This window comes from Odontesthes bonariensis, chromosome 7, assembly GCF_027942865.1.
Source record: "Odontesthes bonariensis isolate fOdoBon6 chromosome 7, fOdoBon6.hap1, whole genome shotgun sequence".
In the NCBI taxonomy this organism is placed as follows: Eukaryota; Metazoa; Chordata; class Actinopteri; order Atheriniformes; family Atherinopsidae; genus Odontesthes; species Odontesthes bonariensis.
This window is the reverse complement of record NC_134512.1, coordinates 23,410,098-23,436,496: the sequence shown is the minus strand read 5'-3', so window position 1 is coordinate 23,436,496 and position 26,399 is coordinate 23,410,098. Positions and strand designations below refer to the sequence as shown.

The 26,399-nt window shown below is 40.6% G+C and overlaps 2 protein-coding genes across 5 annotated transcripts; both read left to right on the top strand.

Annotated features, from left to right (window-relative positions):
* Nucleotides 1–684: 684 nt before the first annotated feature.
* Nucleotides 685–17,744, top strand: LOC142384162 (FYVE, RhoGEF and PH domain-containing protein 6-like). Its single transcript, XM_075470178.1, has 21 exons — nucleotides 685–909; nucleotides 1,838–3,854; nucleotides 5,682–5,826; nucleotides 6,069–6,136; nucleotides 6,691–6,721; nucleotides 11,673–11,824; nucleotides 12,244–12,400; nucleotides 12,557–12,644; nucleotides 13,202–13,252; nucleotides 13,351–13,409; nucleotides 13,504–13,575; nucleotides 13,870–13,938; nucleotides 14,337–14,420; nucleotides 14,527–14,606; nucleotides 14,709–14,811; nucleotides 14,948–15,094; nucleotides 15,509–15,614; nucleotides 15,703–15,797; nucleotides 16,234–16,362; nucleotides 16,473–16,612; nucleotides 16,694–17,744. Exons 1-21 carry the CDS (start codon nucleotides 900–902, stop codon nucleotides 16,728–16,730), a joined length of 3,840 nt encoding a protein of 1,279 aa, XP_075326293.1. The 5' UTR covers nucleotides 685–899; the 3' UTR covers nucleotides 16,731–17,744.
* Nucleotides 17,745–18,176: 432 nt separating this feature from the next.
* On the top strand, nucleotides 18,177–25,642 carry nr2c1 (nuclear receptor subfamily 2, group C, member 1). Of its 4 annotated transcripts, none has more exons than XM_075470173.1 (14): nucleotides 18,177–18,322; nucleotides 20,085–20,217; nucleotides 20,393–20,626; nucleotides 20,783–20,861; nucleotides 20,990–21,169; nucleotides 21,260–21,410; nucleotides 22,473–22,569; nucleotides 22,761–22,945; nucleotides 23,307–23,460; nucleotides 23,571–23,698; nucleotides 23,838–23,980; nucleotides 24,225–24,362; nucleotides 24,483–24,588; nucleotides 24,755–25,642. In XM_075470173.1, exons 2-14 carry the CDS (start codon nucleotides 20,146–20,148, stop codon nucleotides 24,924–24,926), a joined length of 1,839 nt encoding a protein of 612 aa, XP_075326288.1. In that variant the 5' UTR covers nucleotides 18,177–18,322; nucleotides 20,085–20,145; the 3' UTR covers nucleotides 24,927–25,642. The 4 variants fall into 4 exon arrangements, with proteins under 4 accessions (XP_075326288.1, XP_075326290.1, XP_075326287.1 ...); XM_075470175.1 differs by having other exon boundaries at nucleotides 18,177–18,516; nucleotides 23,571–23,692; XM_075470172.1 differs by having other exon boundaries at nucleotides 18,177–18,516.
* Nucleotides 25,643–26,399: the final 757 nt, after the last annotated feature.

Genomic DNA, 26,399 nt, shown 5'->3' with positions numbered 1-26,399 from the left:
TTACTTAGTCACTATGTAGGTTGACACCACTTCTGAGCCACCTGTTGCTGTGATATTGACAGTAACAAGCACAGTGACAGAAAAACTGCACCTTTATCACCGGAGATCACCTGAGACTACCGACCTTTCGTATTATGTAAATATCCACATGAAATGTCCGTATTCATTGTAACCTTTTTCTTCAGGATGAGATCCAATAAAACTAGCGAACTATCCTGTGTTTTGTTATTTAGTTTTTGTATCATATCTTTCAGAATCTTGGCAAGCTACCAGTCATTCTTTCTTGTAGAAACAGTAACAAAGACCTGGTTTGGTGACAAAGACAACATGATGGAAGCACTGCTGATAAGGCATAACTATTTTTTTTAAGTTTTACTTCCTCTATACAAGACATGTTGCACAATACAAGCCAATGGCCTTCATTCAAATTTATGACTTCATAATCATACCAGAATTGTTATTATTAGAAATGGTGATGTATGTGGAAAGTAAAAATGGACCTATGACTCTGGAAAATGACTGAGCATCCATGAGCAGTAACAAAGTCTTGTTAAAGAGATGGGGACTCATACTTATTCTTTTCTCTCATGCGCCTTTAGATTTGATTGCCTCTTGGCGTTTGTGGCCCCTGAGGACCCCTAGTGGTTTGTGACTGAAAAGAAAAAGGAAGCTCGCTGTTTACATGTTGCGGGCGGCGACTGCTGCGGCAGAAACTGGTGCGGCTCCAGCGAGAGAAACTTGTTTGTAGCATCGCCCGAACGCGAGTGTTGCCCGAACAACGGTAAAGAAAATGTCGATTTTTTTTGACCCGGGTAACTCCCTCTTGAGTTGTCGGCGTAGCCTGACATGAAGGATCTGTTTTTGCTTCGGTGATTTTTAAAGTGGTGAGAGAAGCGAGGATGAACTCAGGTAAATGGTAACTTGTCTTGCTGTGCGCGGCGAATCCTCAGGTTAACGATTTATTTGTGGCAGCTGAACAGATGTATCCTGGATATATGAAGTGCTGTGGGGTCGGGGTTTTTTTGTTGATTTATTCGGAACTTATTTAACAGTTAAACCTCAGATAGAGTAATTGAAAAAAGTTGAGTTGACGTGTGTTTTCAGGTGGACAGACTTGTGAGATCAAAACTTTCTCTAAAAACTACCAGGCTTATGTAGTGCAGGCTGTTTGTCTTATAAACATGGGCGAATAACAAGATAAAACGAATGAAATCGACTAAAAATGGACCATAATTAAACTGAATTACTGTATATATATATATATATATATATATTTTTTTTTTGGTAGATTCTTTTAAGATGTATTCACTGTCTGTTGTGGCTTGCTGAGAACAGGGAAATAATTGAAAACAACACCCCTTTCTGTCAGCAGGCCAGAATGTTTTTGCCCTTACTCCGAAGATTTTTGGACACTGGTTCAGCCAGATGTACCAGTTTGCTCGACACACCCCGCACCCCTTCCTCCTCTTCATCTTCATCTTCGATCTGCTCCTCTTCCTCTGCTTGTTGACGGAACCATTAGCCGATTACTGTTCTGTTGCGTGGAATGGCAAACAAAGGCCATGTGATATTTAAATCCCTACAGAGAAGTGCTTTACAGTCGTTGTACATTAAGTTCTCACTAGGTTAGGATTAGAACTAAAAAGCAGATTTAAAACGTGAACTTCTAGTGGGGAAACATTTGGCAAAATGAAAGAAACATGTTCCATGAATATGTGGAACACGTTTCTCTCATTTTGTCAGATTAGAGCCCTGATCTTGGTACTGTTTATTCTGGCATTTGATATGTAACTTCACACGATCTTATAAGGCTTGTCATTTCTTTTTGTCCCCTCAGTTATGCAGAAGCCACCTGTTGCCCCGAAACCAAAGTTGACCCTCTACCAGAGGCCAGTGCTATCTCCACCAATTTCCAGAAGAGATGGCCTCCCGCACCCATCTCCTGGCACAGAGAGGAGGGTCAAACCAGCGCTAGCTCCCAAACCCTGCCTCTCTAAAGTCCCCGCTGCAGTGAAATCCAAGCCACTCATTTCGAAGAGTCATCACCACACACCTGTTTCGGAAACCCCTCGAACCGTTGGTCCTCTGAACTCTCAAAATGGAATCTGGCGAGAAAACAAGAAGCCAGACTGGGATTATATTATTCCTATTTGCCTGTGTAGCCAGGAGAACTGCACATGCATCAGGAACACAAGCTTGGAGAAAATGGGGAAAGATTCTAAAATATCATTAAATAAGAGCAAGCATGAGGAAAACGGAAAGACTGTTTCTACATCTCTGAGAATGTTTGATAACCGCAGAGGGAATGCAGGCAATGTTAAGTGCCAAGCAATGAACTCATCCTCCACTGATACTCATGCCGCTAACCTCAAACCTCTCCATGAAACACTTACTTTAGACAAGAATCTCAATGCAAACTCTGTTGACTCGAGTCCTGAAATGACTGTTCGGTCTAGTCTTCCTCACAGAACACTTAACGATGACACGCATGCTAAAGCAATACTTCATAACATACCTGGACTCGAACCAGATGACGATGGTCTTTGCACAGAGGGAACCATTGTGCCCCAACCCAAACCAGTCCCAGCAGCCCCGAGGAAGTCTCTTCCTGTCCCTGTACCACGGAAACCCAAAACAGCTGTTCTGGCCCATCAGGAAAAGGTGGAGGAGGAGAAGGAGGAGAAGGAGGAGATCGCTGTCCAGGAAGGGAGGGAAGTAAACGCCAAAGAGGTGAATATGTCATCAGACGGGAAGGGCAGCTCATCCCTGTCTGTCAGCGTACCTGATAGTGAAAACAAGCAGCCAGTTATTCTGTCTGCAAGAGGAGCTTGTGCCCCGCCAGCCCCTCCGCCCAGGAAAAAGCCCTTTCTGTCTGAGCTCAAGAGAACAGTGAGCTTTGCCCCTCAGACACCCCTTAAGGATGTGCAGGAGGAAGATTTGGGCTGGGACACCGGCGTCTATGAGATGGAGATATCAGTAGACAGGGAGGATGAAGATATGCAGAGGGAAGGAGCTGATGATCTGGAAGGAGCTGACTGCCACCGCACACATTACCTTTCTCCTAGCAGTTCGCTCAGCCAGCTTGTCACTGTTGCTGTGGCCGCAGAGGAGACTGGGACGGTTAAAGCTACTCCAAAGGAGCTTCAGAAACACATCAGCCCAGTGACACTGGTACAGAGTAAAGAGCAGGAGCGAAAAGTAGATAGATTAAATGATTATGGGACAGAGCAGGTCAATCATTTACAAAAAGGTTTCTTGAAGAACAGCATAACAAGGGAGCTGCCTTTGCCTCCAAATGACAAATCAAGCAGTAACCTCTTAAAATCTGGAAACATCAAGCCTTCTCGTTCCAACCTCTGCAAAAAGAAAGCCAAGTCCTTCTCCACTGCTGACCTCATTCGCTCTGATGGACACAAGAAGAACTCTTTCCGGAAACTTTTGGAATTGAAGCTTGGAGTGAAGATGTTACCCAAGAGGAAAGTAAAACGTAGCCAGAGCCCAGACTCCACTGTGAATGCTTATGAGCAAGATGCTCACAAGGGACAATATGAACATCCCCTTGAGCATGTCAGCACCGAACGTAAACTCTCCTGCCCGCTGATTGGAATTGAGCAGAGTGTGGACGGAGATGACTTTTTTGCTGAACAAACCGACGACTATGAAACCATTTCGGACTACGACGAGATGCCAATCTACGAGAATGTGGGAAAGGGAGGCTTGTCCCCTCCGGCCTCCTTCTCGCAGCCCTGGCAGAGCTCACTGTACGATGATGAGGGCATTTACGAGGAGCAGGAGCCATATATGTCCCTGGTGAAAAACACACCACAGTGTCAGACACCAACAGAATATGACAGGTATTGCTTCAGTTTTACCTATTCACATGTTCTGCACTGGGTCATTTCTCTTGTGTTCTGATAGGAATGCTGGAAATCACCTTGTACTTCTCGGAACAATTCATCTGGAAAATATTCCGAGTGCGTCTGTACTACTACTTAAAGGGCCATTTGCAGGAGTGATGCACGCACACAAAAAACGTGCGCACGCATTTTCGCATGCAAACTGGTATTTCTAAAGGAACGGGAGCATGTTCTATTGATGATCCCAGAACTAAAAGCACAGATTTCCTCTTTCTACTTCCCTGATGTGTGATTTATTTTCACATTTGGTAGAATTGCTCGTCATCTTTACTGTATCTTGTTCATGTGGTGCAAACCGTTTCTTTATATGCAAATGAAAAACAAGGGGAGTTTCTGCTTCAATTCTCGGCTAAAGATGGGAGTGGTTATCAGGCTTGTTTCCTTTTGTTTCACATTCCATGATGACTGAGCTGTATAAAGGAGGACATATGCATGCACAGCTTTAATAATCTGCCAATAAGAATGTGTACGCATATTTCTGTCAGTGCGTGTACATACAGTCTTAGTCATGAAACTACAGAGTGTTGTGCATCTAGTCCTAAGTTCTCGGATATCTGTGTCTGAGATTTGACTACATAAATAAACAATGGAGGTGATAAAATTCAGATCTTACTGCTCAAAGGAAATTAAACTAGTAGCGCGCTTGATTTGCATATCCTCCACTGTCAATGTTTTTGTTCCGCAGTTTTAAAGAAAGCAGTCTGAATCCGCGCCAAATTTGAACAGGGTCTTTTGCCTTTGCCTGTGATTCATCTCTCGCCAAAGCTTTGCCTAATTTAACTTGCCATTTTTAATTTTTTTGCATAATCTTGCTGACAATCAGACAAGCCACATAAGTGAGCGAAAGCTAAAAGTGCATTTGTTGCTTCACAATAAAGTTAGCTGTCAAGAGTTTTTTCTTTTTAAGAAGCTACTTTTTGTCCAATAAATAGTGTATATGTAACACTTAGTCAGGCAAACACTTTGTAGCTGCTGTGCTACAAACACAAACACTAAATATCAGAGTTGTTAGCTTTTAAGAAATATGCTTTTTTTTTAAGTGCCAAAGCTATGTAAACATGCCAGAGTTGGACGCCCAGACTTATTTGTCTTGAGCCTCAAACTTTCTTTTTTTTTCTCTGCAGTTTTGTTCAGGGAGTTGTCGCCGTTTCAGATTCCTTTCGGGAATTGTAGCATTTTAGACATGCAGTGCATCTTTGGTGTAATTTCCCCTCGGCTGCTCACAGGCATACTCATTTCAAAGCTGCAAGGCTAAGTTAACAAAGTCTATCGTGCTTAGTGTTTTGTCTGTGTTGAATTTCTTCCTCCTCCATTGGGCTTGGCAGTATTGTGCTCTGTGACCTGATGCAGGCAGCTGGGTCAGTGTTAGCAGTGGGTGACGACGACGATGACTATCATTTAAGTTTTTTTTTTTTTTCCGGCTGTGCTCAGTGCTCTCTATCTTGTTTATTAGTCTTTTTTTGCAACTCCCATTTTATTTCTCAAAGACAGACATTTTTTCTTCAGACAATGTGCTGAGGCAGGTGTTTTCATTTGAAACCATATCTTTTCTGCTGTTACACTATTTGTTCCAGTCATGTGATTTGTGTGCGTTTCTATGGTTGTGTCATCATGGAATGCATTCAGTGGTGGTTTTTTGTTTTATTTTTCGTTCCTAAATAAATGTCTTCAGCTGTTTTTGTGTGTGCAAAATGCCTGCGCAATGTATTCATTCTCTAGCATTCGTCCCCGATCTCTGACCACAATATACTGGCCTTTTAACAGAAGCTCAGTCGATGAGGAGGTGGCTCCCATGAATGAGCCCTCCTGGGATGATGATGTTGTGGCAAACAGCACAGATGAGGAGGATGAGGATGACAGCAGTTCTGTCTCCAGTAAAGGCAACCCTGAGGCACCAGAGGAGAGCACGGTGAGGAGCAGACTGTGTTGAATTTATGACTTGAGTCCCTGAAAGAAAGGTTTCCTGAAACAATTTAAAGAGTTTGGGGAACAATTATTCTTAGGTGTGCGCTGCGGCCAGTACAAAATCTACATAATCATATCACGATGCTCAGCATGTGCCTTTTGTCTGTAGCTTTGTCTGTCACATTAAAGGGATCAAATATAATGCACGATCGAGTTCAAAGTGTGTATTTTTGTCTTCTTTATCAGGGGCAGGGGGAACAGAAGAAGAGCAAGATACACCACATCGCCACAGAAATCATGAGCTCTGAGAGGGTGTAAGAGTCATCCATTTTTTTTTCTTAAAGCAGAGAATAAATATAAATATATTTTATTAAGTAGTACTATCTAGCTGTGTGAAATTTTGAGATGTCTCGAACAATACATGTATTTGAGATGAAAGCATTGCTAATCGTTGTGCTTGTCTCATTTAAAGGGATTAAAAAGACAGAATGTGCAACAGTTCATCAGAAAATACAACAATTGACACAGCGTCCTTTTTATCCTGAAATATAGTTGTGCTTTTGGTTTTGTTGCTGCTTTGCATCTTTTCACAGGGACTATTCCTCTGTTGAAAAAATGAAACCATACAGCAAGATGTCTGTATTGTGTAAAAATACATGATTTATGGATAAACAAATTACTATATAATTTCTAAATGTATTTTTGATTGTGTTAGAAGAATAGATGACATTCCTTTCGTCTCACCTTTGTCAGACATCTCAAAATTCAGATATCTCAAAATTATATTAGAAACATCATTATGAATGCATGTATTTTTATATGACATGATATTCACCTGCATTTCTTTGTCCGTTCCTCCTTCTTGTAGGTTTGTTGATGTCTTGAAGCTGCTTAATGTTGTAAGTACCCACACGTCATCCCTAAGGGACATCCCTTATTTGCTTCAAATAAAAAAACAGTTCTGTGTTTGCTGTGACAAGAGAAGGGACTGGTGTTATTCTGTGTATATTGTATACAGTGCTGGTCCGCTAACTGAGCTCACATTCTCCATATGTATTTGATTATGCTAGACAGCAGGGCACACCCCGAGCATGAGTTTCGCTCACATTCCTGATGGATTTCCCCAGATTGTTAGTAGCAATGTAATCTAATGGAAGCAAAAACCCGACTAAAATAGACTAACTTAAACTGCGCTTGGTGTTTTGAGTTGTTTACTCTGTAACCCATCAAAGCCACCAAAAGACATGATTGCCAGGTTCCTTTCCTGGACTTCTCCTAAAATGTTCGTGAAACATGACAAAAACACTGAAGGGAATGGAGGTATTTGCACGTGTTGCCAGATTAGTAACACCTGCTCTGTTAGATTAGATTAGATAGAACTTTAGTGATCCCTTTGGGAGGTTCCCTCAGGGAAATTAAGATTCCAGCAGCACCATTACAGAAAAATTTAAAAAAAGAATAGTCTAAAAATTATACATGCAAAGATAGATAATAATAAAATAAAGAAATAAAATAAACATCATGTTGTCATCCTTTGCTTTTTTGCATTTACCCCTGTGCTGATGACGTAAAACAAAAGAAACAACCACAATCGCAACCAAAATGATAGTTCACTTCAGATTACCCTAAAGGACTATTCAAATCAAATAGTAGACTGTAGAACCATGCCAGTGGGGAAACTATGCACTGGGATATAGTGCTTTAAGCTCACTGCTAATGTCAGCATGCTAACATGCTTTAATGCTAAAATTTTGACGTTACAACGCTCTCCATATTCAGTTAGCATGCTAGCATTAGCAAAGAATAGCAACAGCTAATGGCGTAATTTTGATTGTTTGCTAATAAACCAAAGAACCAAACAAAAATGTAAATATTTTTTTCGTTTATGGGAACAGATGGGAAAAATTAAAGGATAGGCGTGCTTTTTAACGTCGGGAACATGAATTTAATTACTGCCTTTCATGATAGTTCATTAAAGGTGGGGTAGGGGATCTTTTTCTGGAACATTTTTTTACATATTGCTTGAAATACTCTTCACACCCCCATTGCAACCAATTAATTAAAAGTTTTGACACAAATATGAAAAGTTTTAGTGGCCTCTAGAACGTACAATCTAGGAAAAACAGTATCCAATCATTGTGAACGGACCGTTCACAATGATTGGATTCTGATCCGTCTATCAAACTGCAATCTGCTCCTCCCTCCCCCTCCTTCCCCCTGTGCGCGTACCCTGCTCCGTGAACGGATTACGCGTCCAGAAGCTTGGCAGGAAGCTAAACTAGAGCCAGCTTGGCTAGCACCTAGCATTATTAAACGTATAGTTATCATATACTAAATACTAAATACGGCAACTATCGATGCTTGCTGTCAGAACAGCGCTCGTGCACCTTCGTGCTCGTGCGCGTTCATGTACTCTAGAGGCGTGCCTTCGGCGGGAAAGTGAAGAAAAGGGTTGGGACTTTTTACCTGTGTATTTTCAAAATGCAGCTTCGCTGGACTCAAAATCCAGGATCTCCTACCCTACCTTTAAAGCTGCGGTCGGCAACTTTTTTTTAGTCATATTAGCTTGAACTGTCATGGGATTCTGGAAGTAGAATATTAAATAGGCTGTTTAGGAAAAATAACGAAATCTGTAGCTCCCTCTGAAGCCTGTAATCATGCTTGCAAAAACCGAGCGCTCCCGGCTGTTTTTGACCAATCAAGTTAGGGTGGAGGAATCCTACCTGTCAATCACAGCTTGTGCACACGCTGCTGAGCGTGAGTCTGCCCCAGCTTGTGTGCGCTCACACTGGTGTGAACTCACGTGCACAACCTCGTCCACAGAGGGGGAGGGACCTGAAAGTTGTATCAGTTCGAATTTTCCGACTTTAGACTCGCAATTTTGAAAACCTGCCGACTGCAGCTTTAAATGGTTGTTAAGACATTTCAGTCTTACCCACAAATGTCACATCATGGTGGTATTACTAGAGACTCACAAAAATGATGCCCTCTGAGATCTCTGAATTTCCTGGCAATCCATCTTATAATTGTCAAGATGCCTCAGTGTGTAGTCTGATATTTCTTGATAAAGCCCATGGATAAAACACAGAGTTTGTGGAAATAACTGTAGCCTTTTAATCACAGCTTGCACAGCCACCTAAGCTTTACAACGTGCACGCATACTATACATTCAGTTGCAACTCTACAAGGTGAAACTCAGCCCAAGCTATTTAAACTTTAGGTTAAAATAAAATGCAGTCCTTTGCCAGTCATTTAAGTCTTATTTTCAACTGTAAATAGAACAGACATCACATTGTTGTAAGAAATTTATTTGATCAATTACTTTATCACTTTTAGCAGCATGTTTGGAGACAAAACATTTCACCCCTAATTTAAGCAACACTCAAGCATTTGAGAGCTGAAGAGAATTACAATCATTGTAGTTTAAAAAGCAAAATTCTTTGCCTCGCTCTTTTTTTGCACAATGATGGATTTCAAATGCTGAACAGTTTAGGCCCTCTAAGCTGAATTATACATGTTTGAAACAGCATATGTTGCTATGAAGCCTGTATATCTCATTAATAGTTCCTTTTTTCACTGATGTGTAAGTTATGCGGGCAAAAGTATACTCAAACAATAACAGATGCTGGCTTTGAACTGATTGCTTCTTCCCTTTTTAATCTGGGGGATGCAGTGTCCATGGTTTATACAAGAATTTTTATTAACTAGAGCTCATTTTAGTTTTCCATGTTGTCTCACTCCATATACAATAAGCTATTCTAAGCTATGGCCCTGGGAAGACACAGCATTTCTGGATCTTGTCTTTCTTTGCATGGTAGAGCTTTAACTTGCAGTTATGGATGCAAGAATAACCTGTGCTCAATGACAGTGGTTTGCAGAGGTGTTTCTGAACCTATATAATGATTTACAGAATCATGTCTCTTTATAAAGCAGTGCTGCCTGAGGGCCAAAAGATCACAGCCAGTCAGCACTGTTTTTTGTTCTTGTTCCTTGCATATAGGAGAGAAGAGTTTTTCAGAGCTGCTGTATCTTTTAATGATATTAGAAAAGGGCAAACCCATTTTTCTTGCTGAAAACTTAATAGTCATACTGTAGCCAACCTGTTGCCCCAAATTCAAAATGAGCATACATTTTTCTCAATACAATTTCTCTCCTTTAGCATTTGATACGTTTACTTTATCCAGTCTTCAAATATGTAATTTTAATGACTTACAAATAATTAAAATGCATTCTATTTTTATTTACCTTCTACACAACTTTTTGGGAACTAGGCTATGATAAGGACACTTCCTACTTCATAAGCTTCACATGGACATGATTTATTGCCAGACCGGTGTTTTATGTGGCATTTTTCTGAAGTTGGCAAACGGGCATGTATCAGACATAAAGAGGAAGAAGCACAAGTTATTTTATGAACACAAACGATAGGGATTAACCCTTTATATTTTTAAAGCACTGGCTTTAAAAATGGAACCCCCACATGCCATAGCAAAGGAATAAAGTCACGTGACTTTCTCCAGCCAATCAGCAAGGGTCAGAATACTTCACAATAGGTGATGTCAGGGGCCCTGAAGAATCAGGAGCCAGCCAGAAGGCTTCTGATAGCCACCAATCACACTCGATGGTTGAAAGTTTAAATTTCCAAATATTTCAGTGAGTTCCCCTTTAGAGGGTTAAAGAGCTCAAAGAAATGTTGAAGTCATTTTTTTTTTTAATGTAATGTAAGCTACAATGTACCTGCTCTAAGTCAAAGCCTTTTATTTTAAAGTTATAATCATTTTGTCATGTTTTTATATGCTTTTTTTTCACCTAAAAAGGGACAAGAGCAGTCAAATAAGCAGATGTTTGTAGAGAAAAAGGTCATGAAGCAAAAAGTGTAGTAGGACTGAGTCATGAGTGATGACTCCCCTCTGCAGAGCGTGGACAGGATGTGCTCGAGTCCCTGTAGACTGCAGAGGAAGAGCGTTCAGTAATGAAGAACACCCACATACATAACTTCCATAGATTTTGCACATTTTTTTTTCTTGTCTTTCACTTAAATGAATTACTATACACGTTAAATCTTTTTATCAGTTGAGTTATATTTTTAGAAGCTGCGGTCTTTTGCTGTCAGTGTAAAACCTGTTTTTTCCTAAGCATGAACTGCTGATAACAGCTTTTAACCTTGATAAAACGAAAGGTTTTGTATAAGGAAATTGAAAACTTCTTATCATCCTTGTTGTAGATTGCACCCACTTCATAAATATTTACTGACTGCTGAGAGTGGTGTCAGCATAGTCTTCCTTTCTTATCTCATGAATTCTGCAGATCTTTTTCTAGTTCTCTGCCACATCCTTTTCCACATGGCCCACCTCCATCACCCTGGGGTGTTGTAGCAACAGGAGTTCACATGTGTTAACCACAGGAGATTTTTCTCAGGTACTCGGTGTGTAAGCAGTTTTATTTGCCACGTGGCCCCATAAACCACCAAAAAGTCTCCACATCATCACAAAAAAGGCACAAAGTGCCCCCTCGGGCTCCACTGCTCTCCTGTTTAAGTCCTGATTTACAGTTTTTGGGGAATTTAGGAATGCTTAATGTGAGTCAGGTGTGGGTTTATGTGTGAGTGTGTAGGTCATGGGACAGCACTGTTCCTCTTTCTTCACCGTTTATACTTAGATTCGTTTAGTGCATCTGAATTGTAGTGCTATGGCCATGTTACATTATTTGAAGAGAGAGTTTTTAAATTTGTGCTGTTCTCAATTTTAGAAGAGTCAACTCAGTTTATTTGGCATACTCTTTGTTTTTCCCTGTGTTTGTGTGTGTGTGTGTGTTCCCTCATTTGACATGATCTGTCTATGTGACCAACAGGACTTCCGTGATTCGGTGTCAAAGGCGTCTTGTCAGAGTGGAAAGCCTGTGATTGAGGAACGTCTTCTCAACCAGATCCTTTACTACCTCCCCCAGCTCTATGAACTCAACCAAGACTTGCTCAGAGAATTGCAGCAGAGAGTGGCCAAGTGGTAGAACACATTTTATTTTAATTTGCTTTGACATTTGTTTGCCCTTTTGTCATGGCTGATTTTACATGATTTGGTTCTGGAACCAGAACTGGTCATTACAGAGCCCTGATATAAAGCACATTCAGCACTTTCAGTGTGAACTAGATTGTATAGCAGGAGTTACTGTACTACTCAGCTTTCATTCTAACTCCTTGTAACGCCCTTGTAATGCCCTTGTAATGCCCTTGCGGCTAAATGACAACCAAATCATGCCTATGAAATCCTCCCAGAAGAGTGGAGGCTGCAGTAACCTTTTGGGTGGGAAAATACTTTTTCCCATTTTCTGACCACCTGATATAAACAGAATTCCTACAAATAAAAAATTCTGAACAAATCAAATTTGGATATTAGTAAGGTGATCCATTTCTTTTTGTTTACAGGGATGAGAGCTCCCAGCTTTCAGACATTTTCCTGAAAAAAGGGCCATATCTAAAGATGTATTCCACATACATCCGTGAGTTCGACAAGAATGTGGCTCTGCTGGAAGAGCAGACAAGAAAGAATTCTGCATTCGGCGCTGTAGTCAGAGAATTTGAGGTAACGCTGCTCGATTAACCGGTTTTCTCTGTCTGAGGTGTCTTTTGAGCCTGTGACATTTCATTGTTTTGTAAGTCGAGTTTGCTCCTGAATGTTGTGCTTTAGTAAAAGCAATACATTTTTTTCATTGTTTTTATTTATCTATTTTTTATAAAGGCAAGTCCTCGTTGTGCCAACTTGGCTCTGAAGCATTACCTGCTGAAGCCGGTTCAGAGGATTCCCCAGTATCAGCTGCTGCTTACAGGTACATCTACAGAGGAGTTTTCACACCTTCATGTGATTTTATTTTTCAATAGTTTGGCTAATTTATTTATTTTTTTGTCAAAATCACTTTATTTTGTAATCCAAAGTCTGGCCATTTTGTATTTTTATGAACTGCAAAAGTGTGCCTCTTTTAAATCTCATCATAGACATCATGCTGCCCCCTGGTGACCAGGAAATAGCTTTGTTTTTGTCTTTCCTCGTCAGTACTCCTATGAAAAGGTTTTGAGCGGCTGCCCAAATCAGATTTGGTGACATAACAGAAGCTTTAACATGAGTGTGCTTAGGGTTTCATGCGTCGAAAGGATTGTGGCTGATCCCACAGTGCCCAAATGCAAAGAATGTTTCTCACGTCACTCTGGTTTATTTGCAATATGTAAGCAGCTGCAGAACGTTTTCACCAGCCTCTTATTTACAAATCACTCCTGAAATTCACCACGCAAGACTGAAGTTTTGAAAGCCAGAGTGCAATTAGTTTCTACTTGTTTGGTTGCACCGTTTATTCCATATCTAAAATGATTGTACTTGGTTGTGTTTTAGACTACCTAAAAAACCTGTCTGAAGACTCAAATGACTACAAGGATACCCAAGGTAAACCCCAAGCCTTTTTAAATGTCTTTACTCTAAAAAGTATTGATTATGGCAACAGAATGGAAACAACACATAAAAATACCTTTTTATTCTCTCAGCTGCCCTCGCTTTAGTGAAAGAAGTGGCCAATCATGCCAATGACATAATGAAACAAGGGGTGAGAGCAAAATAAGAACCATATAGGCACATTTTTCTCAAAATACTGATAAAAGGCGTTCTCATGTTGCTGATATCTGCGTGTCTTACCTCAGGATAACTTCCAGAAGCTGATTCAGGTGCAGTGTCGTCTGAATGGCCATCATGAGATAGTCCAGCCTGGACGGGTAGGCTATAAAGATTTAATTTCGATTTTATATTCAAACAGGCCTTTTTCACAGCAGCTTATCATAGTGGGACTAGCACAAGTGTTTCTAATTACATGAGGTGTCTTTGTTGTTTTCTGTTGTAAAAAGTTTTCGGACCTTCAAAACGAAGCAGCTAAACTGAATTCATTCATCGCGCGCATGTCTTTTTTTTTTAAGTATAGTAACACATAAAAGTCTTTTAACACCCCAGCTCCCAAAGCTGGAGTGTTCATTAAAACAGAAAATCTTATTTTTGATTATTTGTACCACCAGATCTTCCTCAAAGAGGGTGTCCTGATGAAGCTTTCCAGGAAGGTCATGCAGCCCAGAATGTTCTTTCTGGTACAGTACACAGCTATCGCCTTCCTCTCTCCTATTTCTTGCCTTGACAACACAATTGCAGTAAAGTACAATGACAGGGCCGTCTGCCCCTCTCAGTCCAAAATAGAGGGCTTACTTTTTCAAGTAAAACACGATGTGGCTGCACGTCCTGTTTTGCCCATTTGCTGAACTGTCGATACATCATAGCTCCCGTGAACAAGCTTGTGATTGTATGACCTTAAACTTAGCAAAACTTTGTAATCGATTGTTTTCAAAGCAGGATTTTTTTTACCAACTTAAACCAAGCAATCTCTTAAAGTCAGCATATTTTTGCTATTGTTTTACTGATCCCGCTCTGAACTCCTATTTAGTCTTTTAGACTCTGTTGAAATAAAGTTTCCTTGTCATTTGTCCTGTAGTTTAACGACACTCTGCTATACACCATTCCTGTTCAGTCAGGACAGTTCAAGCTCAAAAACATGCTGTCACTGGCTGGGATGAAGGTAGGAACATCTCTTTTTCCCAATGTGCTTTTCAGATCAGCGCATACATATTATCACAAGATAATCTACGTGCTGCCATCAGTGCTCACAATGAAAAAAATTACAGGTTAGCAAGCCAAGTCAAGAGGCTTATCAGAATGAGCTGAACATAGAGAGTGTGGAGCGCTCTTTCATCCTCTCTGCGAGGTAATTTAAGAACATTTTTTATTATTATTCTGTGTATAATGAATCTGTGACGACTGGGTTATTGTAGTGTGGTTAGTTATACTTTGTTTTCTCCTCCTGTAGTTCAGCCACAGAGCGAGATGGATGGCTTGAGGCAATTTCCACAGCAATCAGTGATTACACCAAGAAGAAAATCAGCTTTATATCTGGCAAACCTCCAGAGGAGGTAAGATGGCCTCAAACACAAAACCTTGTGCTTCCGCAATGCATGAGTCTGTGTTTGGGTGGGCTTCACAAACGCATAAAAGAGTACACGTGTGAGCACTGAGCGATAACCCCTGTGTGTGTTGTTTTGTATCCAGATAGAACTGAATGATTATACTGACGGTGCTCCATTGGGCTCCAAGGCACCCATTTGGATCCCTGATCCACGCACCACCATGTGTATGATCTGCACCTGTGAGTTCACCCTGACCTGGAGGAGACATCACTGCCGTGCATGTGGAAAGGTGCGGTGACAATAACATGCTCACATTTTGGAGGTAGTCTCTCCCTTCAGGGGCAATTGTAATTTCAGAAACATGTTGCATTGATAAGAAATGAGAAGCGCAACTCGCTTACTTGAAAAGAAGATGGATGCAGCCCTCACACAGCTTCACAGTAAACGTGTAGCTGCTAGTAACTACCAACCACTTTGCTTATGTTATCAGTCAAAAACTGGAAACGGCAAGCTGTTCAGGGAAGCAGTGTCTGAACACCGAAATCTGTAATTGCTTTGGATATCCAATGGCTTGCAGAAAAAAAAGTCCCTGAATTAACCAGCTACAGTTCATAGTTTTATATTTTAAATTCACACAAAAGAGCAATTATTTCTCTGAATATATAACAGAATATCACTATGGTATTCTTTACCATCCCACCAGGTGGTGTGCCAGTCTTGTTCCTCCAACAAACACCGTCTTGAATATCTGAAGAACCAGTTAGCACGAGTGTGTGACCAATGTTTCCTCATTCTTCACACACAGAAAAGTAAGTGTGGTGTCCATCCTCTGTTAATTAGCCACTGCCTTTTCTGAGCATTTTCTCTGTTAAACTACTGCGTGTTTCTTTTTGTCAGGTGAAATGGCTTCATTAGCAGCTTTATCCCCTGGAAACAGAGCTACCTTCACATTCCCTAGGAGGCAGAAGAAGATCCCTGCGGCCCTCAAAGAGGTAGCGTATGCTTTGTCCTGTTCTGGAGGCATTGTTATGTGTAACACAAATGGAAAAAGAGAAAACACAAGTAAAGGCCCTGAATTTGTGCCACATGGGTTTCGTCACTGGCCTGTCCCTTTAGGAGACGAGCAGCAGCTCATTGTTGCATTTTTTTCAGACAAACAGGGAGACACTTTTATTTGAGGCTCATTGGTCTAAGCAGCAGAATATCTGGCAACAAAGATGTCTCTGGGCAGAGGAATATATACATAAATTATGCAAATAAAGCTTAGATACATGTCAGTTTCTACTCTTACTTGTTAGCCTACTTAGATCTTGTCGATATCCATCGCAATAGAATGCTCATTCTAAAAGCATTTACAATTTAATGCCACAAGCACATCTTTGGTTTTTATGACCTGAGAACTCATCAGATGAGTTTTCCTGGTTTAAGGTGACGGCAAACACAGACAACTACGCCATGAGTGGGTATCTGCAGAGATCCAAGCACGATAAAAAGCAGGGAAAGAGACTGTGGTTCGTCATCAAAGATAAGGTCCTCTACACATATGCTGCAAGTGAGGTAAGGACTCCTACTTGTGTCAGTAGAGACTCGGTATCAAATAATAACTCAGCCGAATAGAACTGATTATGGGTCCATCGAACGTTTGCTCATATCTTCTCTTCACGCAGGATGTTGCAGCCTTGGAGAGTCAGCCCCTGTTGGGGTTCGTGTTGAAAGTTGATCCTTCACAGAAGCTGCAGTTCAAGCTCTACCACAAAAAAACACTTCACTACATTTTTACAGCTGATGATGTCCAAACAGCCCAGAGGTACAGTAGAAAGAATTACGCCAGGTACTGATGCATATTGAGAAGGCAGCAACAACAATAACGTTCTTTATTTTCAAACAGGTGGATCGAGTCATTCAAAGAGGCCACTGTGTTGTAACATCTGTCGACGGTGTATACAGCTGTTCATCATTGTTTCTTAATGTTGCCTGAGAATATTTTACCTCAGTGCTCTCAGAAATCTGCATTTGAAGGCACCATTTTAACTTAATTGCAATAAAACCAAAATCTGATATTTTATATATCTCCTTTTCAGATTACTTTTTTTTTCACAACTGGTAGAGAATGGTATTTTTGTATTATTTTTTTTAAACATTCACCATGATTTATAGAGTTTTACCTCTGGCTCAAGAATGACTATTCAGTTGTCTGTAGCTGTTTTAGACTTAAAAGCTTTGATTTTGTCAACACATTTACATCAGTCAAAATTCAACTTGGACCTCCCTGGAACAACTTGTCTATAAAAGATGATAGTCCAGATATTTTTGAGGAGTGCTGGTACAATACTTTCCCTCGCATTTACCCAGTACTTATGAAAGCTCTAAACCAATCATGTAATCGTTTGTTAAAACTTTTTTTTCTCTATGCTTGAGCAACTGGCCATATATTTTCACCTTACATTTTCTTGTTTTTTTTTTTTTTAAACTTCACAGCTCACCTTTGGTCTTAATGATGTCCTTGGGGAATATTCATAGTTGCACATAATTTTTTCCAACTTTGAACATAACATTTGTTTTGCACTTAAGTCGCTAAAATGGCTGTATATAGATCCTACTCATAACGCACATCCTATAAAATCAGATTACTGTACATTTATTTCAATTTCCATGTATCCCTATTTTTTACATCGTAAATTCTGTCACTATAATTAACTATCTTTGTTTTACTGTAATTCACGCCATTGTCATCTTCAGCTGCCAATTAAAATAAGTACTGAAAAAGTATTGGGGAAAATACTGTGTTATGTGGTCAGTAAATGTAGCAATTGCTCATGGTACTTTTACTGTTTTCATGTAAGTCATGTTTTGATGAAGTATTTCACTACAATGCTTTATTTTGAAATGTAATCTGTTTCAGTGAAAATTTTGCATGCTGTAAAACCAACAATTAAATGTGAAACCACTTAAGACATTGTCCACTATTACCCTTAAATTGCTCCCTGGTATATGTCCTACCAGACATTTGGTCAAATGCGCGATGAGTCAAGGGGTCACCAGAATTAACTTTTTATATGACACAGACGAAATGTAAAATAAGCATATGAAAACTCAGAGTAGCAACAAGATTTAAACCACAACTTTCAGTTGTTTCACAATTGGCTTTATTACTCCAGACACACATAATAAACTCTACATATTCACACATTGTCTCACATAAAAAATACGGCCCAAAATGAGATGTACAAGATATACAAAATTGCAGACATTATATCAAACTACTCCAGATATGTACAATTATGGTCAATTTGAGGCGATGAAATGCAAACACGAGAGTCCATTGACAAATGGCTGTATGGGTCCGACGGACACAAACCGCAACGACCAAACTGCGCATGTGCGCAAGTAGTTTATTGATTAAAAAAAAAAAGAAAAAAGGTCACGAACTCTGACCCTCCCACCAACTGCAGAAAACATTTAAAATATTAATTTATTAGAGACAGTGTATTTTTCTGACATATCCACTTCTCGGACGGTAAGAATTGTATACTTATGTGCACGCACGAGAAGTTCATGAAAGAGCATCGAGCAGCCAGTAACACAGGAAGGAAGGCAGTGTACTGTAGGTCTACAGAGGGGAAGCTGCCATTAGCTACAAACTAGCAAACAGCTAACTTAGCTCGTTAGCACGGTCGCCAGAGGCTTGGAGGAAATAAATACGTTTGGCAGGTACTTCAATTTCGTATGTTTATACGTCTATACGGTCTCTTTTGGAGTCCATTGGGTAAATGCGTGGCTGTTAAAACTAATCAAATGATATACAGTTGGTAAGAGATATGCTAGTTAGCCGACAATCGTAACCGCGTTAGCCATCCGCGCTACAGTTAGCTGCTAGGCTGGTGTTGCTAACTACATTTCCTAAAATATGCGAGCACCTCACCAACGTACGGGTGAGTGTAATAACGGTGGGTTGCAGTGTTAAAAAGCCAGCTGTCTTGCTAAACTGTCGATCGGCGTGAGAGTCAGTCGACAGTACCTGATTGTTTTCGTCCATTTGTCGGAAGTGAGGTTTCGCCGTAGACTGAGTTTCGGCATCATAGGCCTTGAACCCTAGCATGCTTTAACCCTTCAATGTTGACCTTTCACCCACAGGAAAAGAAATGCCTTTATCTTCCGTATCGATTTTTAAAAGCAGGCTGTCAAAAACACGCCTGTGTTTATTTAGTGTTTTTAGCACTCGTTTGTCGTCACTATAGAGAGATATCGAGCCGTATTTTATTTCTGGCTAGCGCCGTCTTGATTTGTTAGCCTAGGCCACAAACTAACATTTATTGACATCTTATATAATTGATTGAATGCATGTATTTACCCGTTGGCTCAGACCAGTTTTTTTCAAGCAAATTTTCAGTTGTTGATTACATTATAATGTCATTTCGACCAGATTGTGGCCAGAAATCTCTTCTGGCAAATAGGACAATTACGCGAGTAAAGATGAAGGATGTAAAGACTCGTAACGTTTGTTAAGATTTTGAAAGACATTTAGGCTCTTCTAGGTGTTTTCTTAATAACACTGATTATTTCTGAGCCATTATGACAACATCCAAACTGCCTTTACACACGAGTTTATACAAGTGAAAACGTATCAGTCATTTTATTTTAGTAAAAAGAAGTGATGTGTTATTTGAATTTCTCTTTTTGTATGAATATATCTCTTTAGCACTCTGTCTATTGTGAGTTTGTTTGTTAAAAAAAATTCATCACCATCACAAATGTCCACAGTCAAATCATCTTGGATTTGATAATGCCTTCTGATTTGCGATGTTAGCTCTCGACCAAAGCCTTCCTCATATCCACATTAGTAAAACATGTAGCATGACCCAGATGATTCCCTCACAAGCGTTTATTCTATTTTTTTGCAGTTAACATGTTGTGCTGTCTCTTGAACCCATCGCCAAGCGATCGACAGCTGTTGTTCTAGTTGTGAAAGCTACAGTTGGACGTAACAGTATTTCCATGTCTGCACATTGCGGCTTAGATCAGAATTCTTCAAATGGCTGAATTCAATTATCACTTACTCTGAGTATGACCTTGTTCAGATTAAGATACGCAGAAAGTGCCATTTACATGGCAGTGTCTATTTCAGAGTAATGGCTCAGCAGGGTTCATATCTGAATATCGCTGTCTATGTAAAGGTTGTCATTGTTTCACTGCAGCCGCACTAATAAGGCTGCCTACACTGGGAAGTAATCGGCTCAAGTATTTGGGTTCTTATTAAATTGATATGTCTTGCTCTGCAGATGTGCGTGCCTCAAGGGGCACTGATGTAAAGGGCAGTGGACGAAGGTGTGCAGTATCAGAATGGATGGACAGACTCAAAGGATTCAGCTTGTGTCAGCAGACAACAGTATGGCTTTAGGACACCGAATCCAGGTAATACAGCCTATTCCTCACGAAAGACTGCCATTAGGATTAAATTGTGTGAATTAACACATGCACAATTTGCACAATTCTCTTATCATTTCCATTATTTGTGTGTGTATATAATGTCATCACTCCCTGATTTATTTATTTATTTATTTATTTCTACCTACATGTGTCTTAATAGATTGTAACGGATCAGCAGACTGGCCAGAAGATCCAGATTGTCACAGCACTTGAGCCACCCTCCACTGGAAAGCAGCAGTTTATCCTAGCAAATGCTGACTATACACCTGGTGGGAAGGTGATTCTGACGAAGCAGGAAGGCTCACCAAACAAGGTCATCCTCGCTACCCCAGATGGATCTGGAGTTAACCAGCTGCTGTTTGCTGCCCCTGAACTGGCTGGACAGCAGATTCAGGTATTGCCTGAAGACGATGGTCACCTCTTCCTGACAGTTTTGACAAACAAGCTCCTGAAAGGTCTCATGACTCAAGCATGAACATGTTTAGTCAGTCTAAGAGTATTACCATGTTAGCTGTATTTAATTATTCTGTTGTTTCGGGTTGTTTTTCAGTTTGTTACTGAGGGCTCAGACCAGTCTGTTGTCAAGCCTGTAGTGGAGTACTGCGTTGTTTGTGGGGATAAAGCTTCAGGTAGGAATTAAAGTAAATAAACAATACATAAGTATTAATACTTTTTTTTTTTTTTTTACGTGACAATATTTTCTGTCAGTAACTTAAAAACACACATTTGCACACCTGTTTTCTTGCTCCTCCCTCAGGGCGTCATTATGGAGCTGTCAGCTGTGAGGGCTGTAAGGGCTTCTTCAAACGCAGCATCAGGAAGAACCTGGTGTACACATGCAGGGGCTCTGGAGAATGTGCCATTAACAAACTACACCGAAACCGCTGCCAGTACTGTCGACTGCAGCGCTGTATAGCTCTGGGCATGAAACAGGACTGTAAGAGACCGTAATACTGTTGATACACTTTTGTTAACGTGTTGATAAGGATTCACATGATTAAGGTCTGATGTTTCTTTTGTCTATTAGCTGTGCAGTGTGAAAGAAAGCCTGTTGAAGTTAGCACCAGAGAAAAATCTGTGAACTGTGCAGCCTCCACAGAAAAGATCTACATCCGCAAGAACCTTTGTAGCCCCCTGGCTGCTACACCTACTTTTGTATCTGACAAGGAAACTGCACGGTACATTACACTCTTATAATATACCTCTTATTAGCTTATTGGTATCATGTGTACAGATAAGTACAGCACAATAAGTCTGCTACAGATATTTTCTAAATCTCTGCAAGCTAGGTGTTGTACAAGGCAGCATTATATTTAAATTTCTTTCTTTGTTTAGAACATTTCTGTACATGATGGAATGAGGAAATTAGAAATTCCTCAATATTATGCATTTCAACAAAATGTCCCCACTTAAGGCCTTGGTATGCTGCTCCGTAGCTATCCGCCAATCAGACTCCGTGGTCACATAGAGGCTATTAATCCTTTCGAAGTTCTCCATCGGGATGTCGGATACACAAGGCAATTCACCTCCCGATATGTAGGCGTCGCTACGCTAGACGACCTAATCTCGCGACATCTATCGTGAAAGTCGTTGATTGATTTTATTTTTTTATTTATTTATTTTTTTTTGTTTTTCTTTTTTTTTTTTGTTGTTTTTTTTGTTTTCCATCTTCCGGCTCAGTTCCACTCCTCACAGTGAACGATGGCGACCGAGAGAGAAAGACTGTTGTTGGAGTTGGAGCTTATTGATATTGAAATGCAAATAATTTTGACCAAATGTTGACCGGCACACAGTAAACTCTTTCAAAAATGGCGGTGTTGTTGTTCTGAGAGGAAGGAGCTAAACCAGAAAAGTAATTCCTGAAATGATGTTATTAGCCGACCAATCACAACCCCTGCGGTCTCCGCGAGTCTCCGTCTCCTCGACGGATGGATAGGAATTTTGGCCGAGAGCGTCTCCGGGAGGGTTTCCGACGACGGAGAGGGCTCTCCGTGGCTCTCCGTCGCCTTTCCCGGACAACTATAAATCAGGCTTTATTACGAGTTGAACAAACTTACCACAGAGAATTGACACCTTTCTGTCACATTGTGATAGTCAGTATAAACTTAGAGTAAGTAAGTAAATAATACCGTACACATGTAACAAATAAACTGGTATGAGTAATACTCAGTTTCAACAAGAGTACCAATTGTTGTGCATGGAACGATTTAAAAACATGGTTATATAATCTCTAATTTCAGATCAACAAGTTTGCTCGAGTCAAGCATGTTGCTCAACATTCAACAACCCTTCTCCAAGCTGGAAAACACCATCTTGATTCCAGCCTCCCCTGACAAGGTAACAGTGATGCAGTCAAAATGTAGTTCATGGAAACCTTTTTGTGGTGTGGTTGTTAGCACCATCGCCTCACAGCAAGAGGGTTCCCGGTTCGAATCCCTGCGTCTCGCCCAATCAGTGCCAGCTGTGATAGGCCCCAGCAGCAACCCCTTTTTTAACACATTTGATGATTACTGTTCCCTCCTCCACAGGAGGACCCATCTCAAAGTGATCTTGGTACACTGGCAAATGTGGTTACGTCGCTTGCCCACCTGAACAAGCCCAGGGAGCCGAGTGACAGTGGGAACGATCTGATGGAAGCTGAGACACTTAGCAACGGTGACAGCTCAATTACAGACATCCAAGGCGATGATCAAACTGCCAGTGATATCACTAGGTGAGAGTCGTCATGTGAAATCAAAGTCTTTGATACTGACCAGTGGTTGTTTTTTAATAACTTGATGCACATATTGACCATCTCCAGTAGCATTACAAGGAAACCCAGGGGCTGTTTTTATGTTTGTCACGGAGCTCTAATACAATTTACTGTAGGGCCATGTGGTTTCTGACTCTGATCTTACAGTTTTAATTAGATTTGGACATGGTCAATCCAAAAATATGCGATCTTAGTTTTATGTCAGGGTTGCACTGCAGATCTTTGATTTGTATTACATATTACCTGTACTTTCTTCAGTGAGCTATATTAAATTTAAAAATCCAGAGTGTGTATCTTTAAACAAAATATTGTGTATTTTCAGAGCTTTTGACACGCTGGCCAAAGTCCTACACCCTGGTGACAGCTCAGCGGGAGATTCCTTGGAGGCTACGATGCAGCTGATGTCAGGGGACCAGTCGGGCCCCGTGGTGGAGCTGGAAGGAGCCCTGCTTTCTGAGAGCCATATCCCTTTCAAGGTAAAAAGCTCGGCAGCTGGCTGTGACAGCTCCTAACTTCACCTAAACACCTGCTTGTATTTCTAAAGAGTTAGTTTGATTAACATCGTAATTTTCCTTGTTCTCTGCAGCTTATGATGCCTTTGCCTGTACCAGAGTACCTTAATGTAAACTACATCTGTGAGTCAGCGTCCCGGCTACTTTTTCTCTCTATGCACTGGGCACGCTCCATACCTGCCTTTCAGACCCTCAGGTTAAGGTTTCAAATGTCTTTTTTTTTTTCGTTGTTTCATAAATGTTAAACAGACATATCACATATGAATAAGGATATGACAAATGTGTTTAATCTGTGCCCAAAGTTTGTACTAAATTTGAATTGATAATTTATTATTTTGCAGTGGTCAAGACAATGACATTAATTTGATGAAAGCCTGCTGGAATGAACTTTTTGCCCTGGGCCTGGCACAGTGTTCCAACGTTATGAATGTTGGTACCATTCTAAGTGCCATTATCAACCATCTGCAGACCAGCTTACAGGAAGGTAAGAGGGCTCTGTTGATGGCTGTCTGCAAGGCTCCAATACTGGGGGGGGGGGATTTCTGAGGGGTAAAGCAGTTTGGTTATGCAGACCTCAAGTATGTGATAAAAGGAGATGTTAAGTGTGTTCTATTCATTTTTGTGAGTTTTTTTTTTCTTGAGTTTTCTGAAAATGTCTTAATCCACTGCCTCACATCTCTTCTCAAACTCTCTCTCTTTTTTTTTTTTTTTTTTGTTGTTGCACACAGATAAACTCTCCCCCGAAAGAGTAAAAATAGTAATGGAGCACATATGGAGGATGCAGGAGTTCTGTAACGGCATGTCCAAGCTGTCCCCAGACTCCTATGAATATGCCTACCTCAAAGCCATCGTTCTCTTTAGTCCAGGTTTGTGCAGACAACTGGTCAGTTTCCAAATTCTTATTTTTGTGTTAAAGTTGAATCCTTTCGCATGTACGGGTGTACTTATTCAATAGTATGTGCGTGTGTGCATTCCTTTTCTGCTAGATCACCCAGGCATAGATAATACTCCGCAGATAGAGCGGTTTCAAGAAAAAGCGTACATGGAGCTGCAGGACTACGTAACCAGGACCTACCCAGAAGATTCTTATCGGTGTGTTGGCTTTACCTTTGCACTACATAACGCCAGCACTGCTGGAAAAGAAGTGGTGTACTCACACAAACTTAGTCTGTAAAGCAGGACAGATTGATACTGTTATCACAGATGTACTCGCTCCATGTTTGGATTTCATGTCTCCTTTCCCCCTCATTACTCGCAGGTTATCCAAGCTGTTGCTGCGTCTCCCAGCCCTCAGGCTGATAAGTGCAGCTGTGACTGAGGAGCTGTTTTTCGCCGGGCTCATTGGAAATGTGCAGATCGACAGCATCATCCCTTACATTCTCAAAATGGAGTCCACTGATTATAATAGCCAAGCGGTCTGCGGCGTCTGACAAACTGTGTTATTCGTAACGGCAACATTGGATTGCGAAAACTGGACTGGAAACCATTCAAAGAGCCTGGCAGGCCAGTTACTGAATGGTTATCACATTACTATATTTATGACCGATTTATCATCTATTAACTCGGTTTTTTCCTCATTTGCCGCTGTGTCTGACTCCTCAGTAACCAGTCAGTACTGAGATGGAGCGCAGCTCACAAGGGAGACGGATAACAGCAGCAGAGCCTGCCAGCATGTGCGTGTTCAGGAATCGACCCATGAAACTTGCATTGTAGGTTGTGCTTTTATTGTATAGTATTTTATGCTTTATAACTTCCAAGTCTTTCTTTTCTGCAGATCTCGTTTGTACTTTGAGTGAATCGACATCAGTTTTTTTTTTCACTGCTTTTCAGAAATGGCCATGCTTTTTTATTTTAGAATAATAATGGTGGGGGGGGGGGAACAAAAAAAACTGTCATAATATGAACTGATCCATGCAATTCACTAAAGGTTATAACCTTTATTTCTTATTTTGCCGATCCAAAAATTTGCTGCAGCACAGATATTTGGCATCATGAATTAACTGTATATAAATTTGTATATAGACTGCACCAAGAAGCCAAATGGACATCACTTGGCAATTTGTGTATTCCATTGTTTTGGACAAATTAAGGATGGATTTCAAATTATGGTCATGTCATTTGAAAATAAAAACATCTTTCAGCCATGTTTCTGTTTTCCACATGTTATCCGTATGAATTGGAGCTGTTTTTGCATTGACCGTCTACAACAGTGCACTTTTCCATTGTTTAAACAGCGACTTGAGGAACAAAGCTTGTGCTGAGGTCGTGCACAGTCATGCTGGGAAAAGTTAATAGGTGAAATGGGAGTGGGTACAATCTCTGTTTGGCAAACAAAAAAGTTGATGTCTGACCTGAGTTATTCAACGTCTGCCTCAAAGGAAAATGTCTTAAACAGTTGTTCAGTTAACCTTGAGTTTTTATCTGGCTTCATCATGGTCACTGCCTCATTTCCAAGAAGCCAGTTTACCGAGGTATTTGTTTCACAGAGAAATCCCTGGAAGTATGTGATACCTATACTAGTGTGTGTTACAAATTTTAAGATTTTATTAAGTCTTCTCAGAATTTGACACTGCTTCTATGAGCAGCTGATTGTTTACACGTTCCCTCTGAATTAATAATGCAAAATCTGTATCCTACCCCACGGACTTATTTTGTATTGGTGGTGGTGGAAGTTGTTGCAGGGTGCTGTACAGGGAACTAGACTTTCTATTATCGGCTGATGAATTTTTCATCGGGGCTCTGCAGAACAGAGGACGGTGTCTGTCGGCCTCCTTATACTATAGTTACTCCACGACCGTACCCGGCTAATTAAAGGCACTGATGGCAGCATTAAAACTTAATGAACAGATGAATGATATTGCCGCTGCTGTTTTTAGAAATCCCTTGTGGAATGTATCCAGTTG

Coding starts and splice junctions, on each gene's coding strand:
- LOC142384162 (XM_075470178.1), top strand. Junction 15,798..16,233: donor TCCCTGCGGCCCTCAAAGAG/GTAGCGTATGCT, acceptor TCCTGGTTTAAG/GTGACGGCAAACACAGACAA. Junction 16,613..16,693: donor GATGTCCAAACAGCCCAGAG/GTACAGTAGAAA, acceptor ATTTTCAAACAG/GTGGATCGAGTCATTCAAAG.
- nr2c1 (XM_075470173.1), top strand. CDS start 20,146: ATGGATGGACAGACTCAAAGGATTCAGCTTGTGTCAGCAGACAACAGT. Junction 23,699..23,837: donor TTTCAGACCCTCAGGTTAAG/GTTTCAAATGTC, acceptor ATTATTTTGCAG/TGGTCAAGACAATGACATTA. Junction 24,363..24,482: donor CATCGTTCTCTTTAGTCCAG/GTTTGTGCAGAC, acceptor CTTTTCTGCTAG/ATCACCCAGGCATAGATAAT.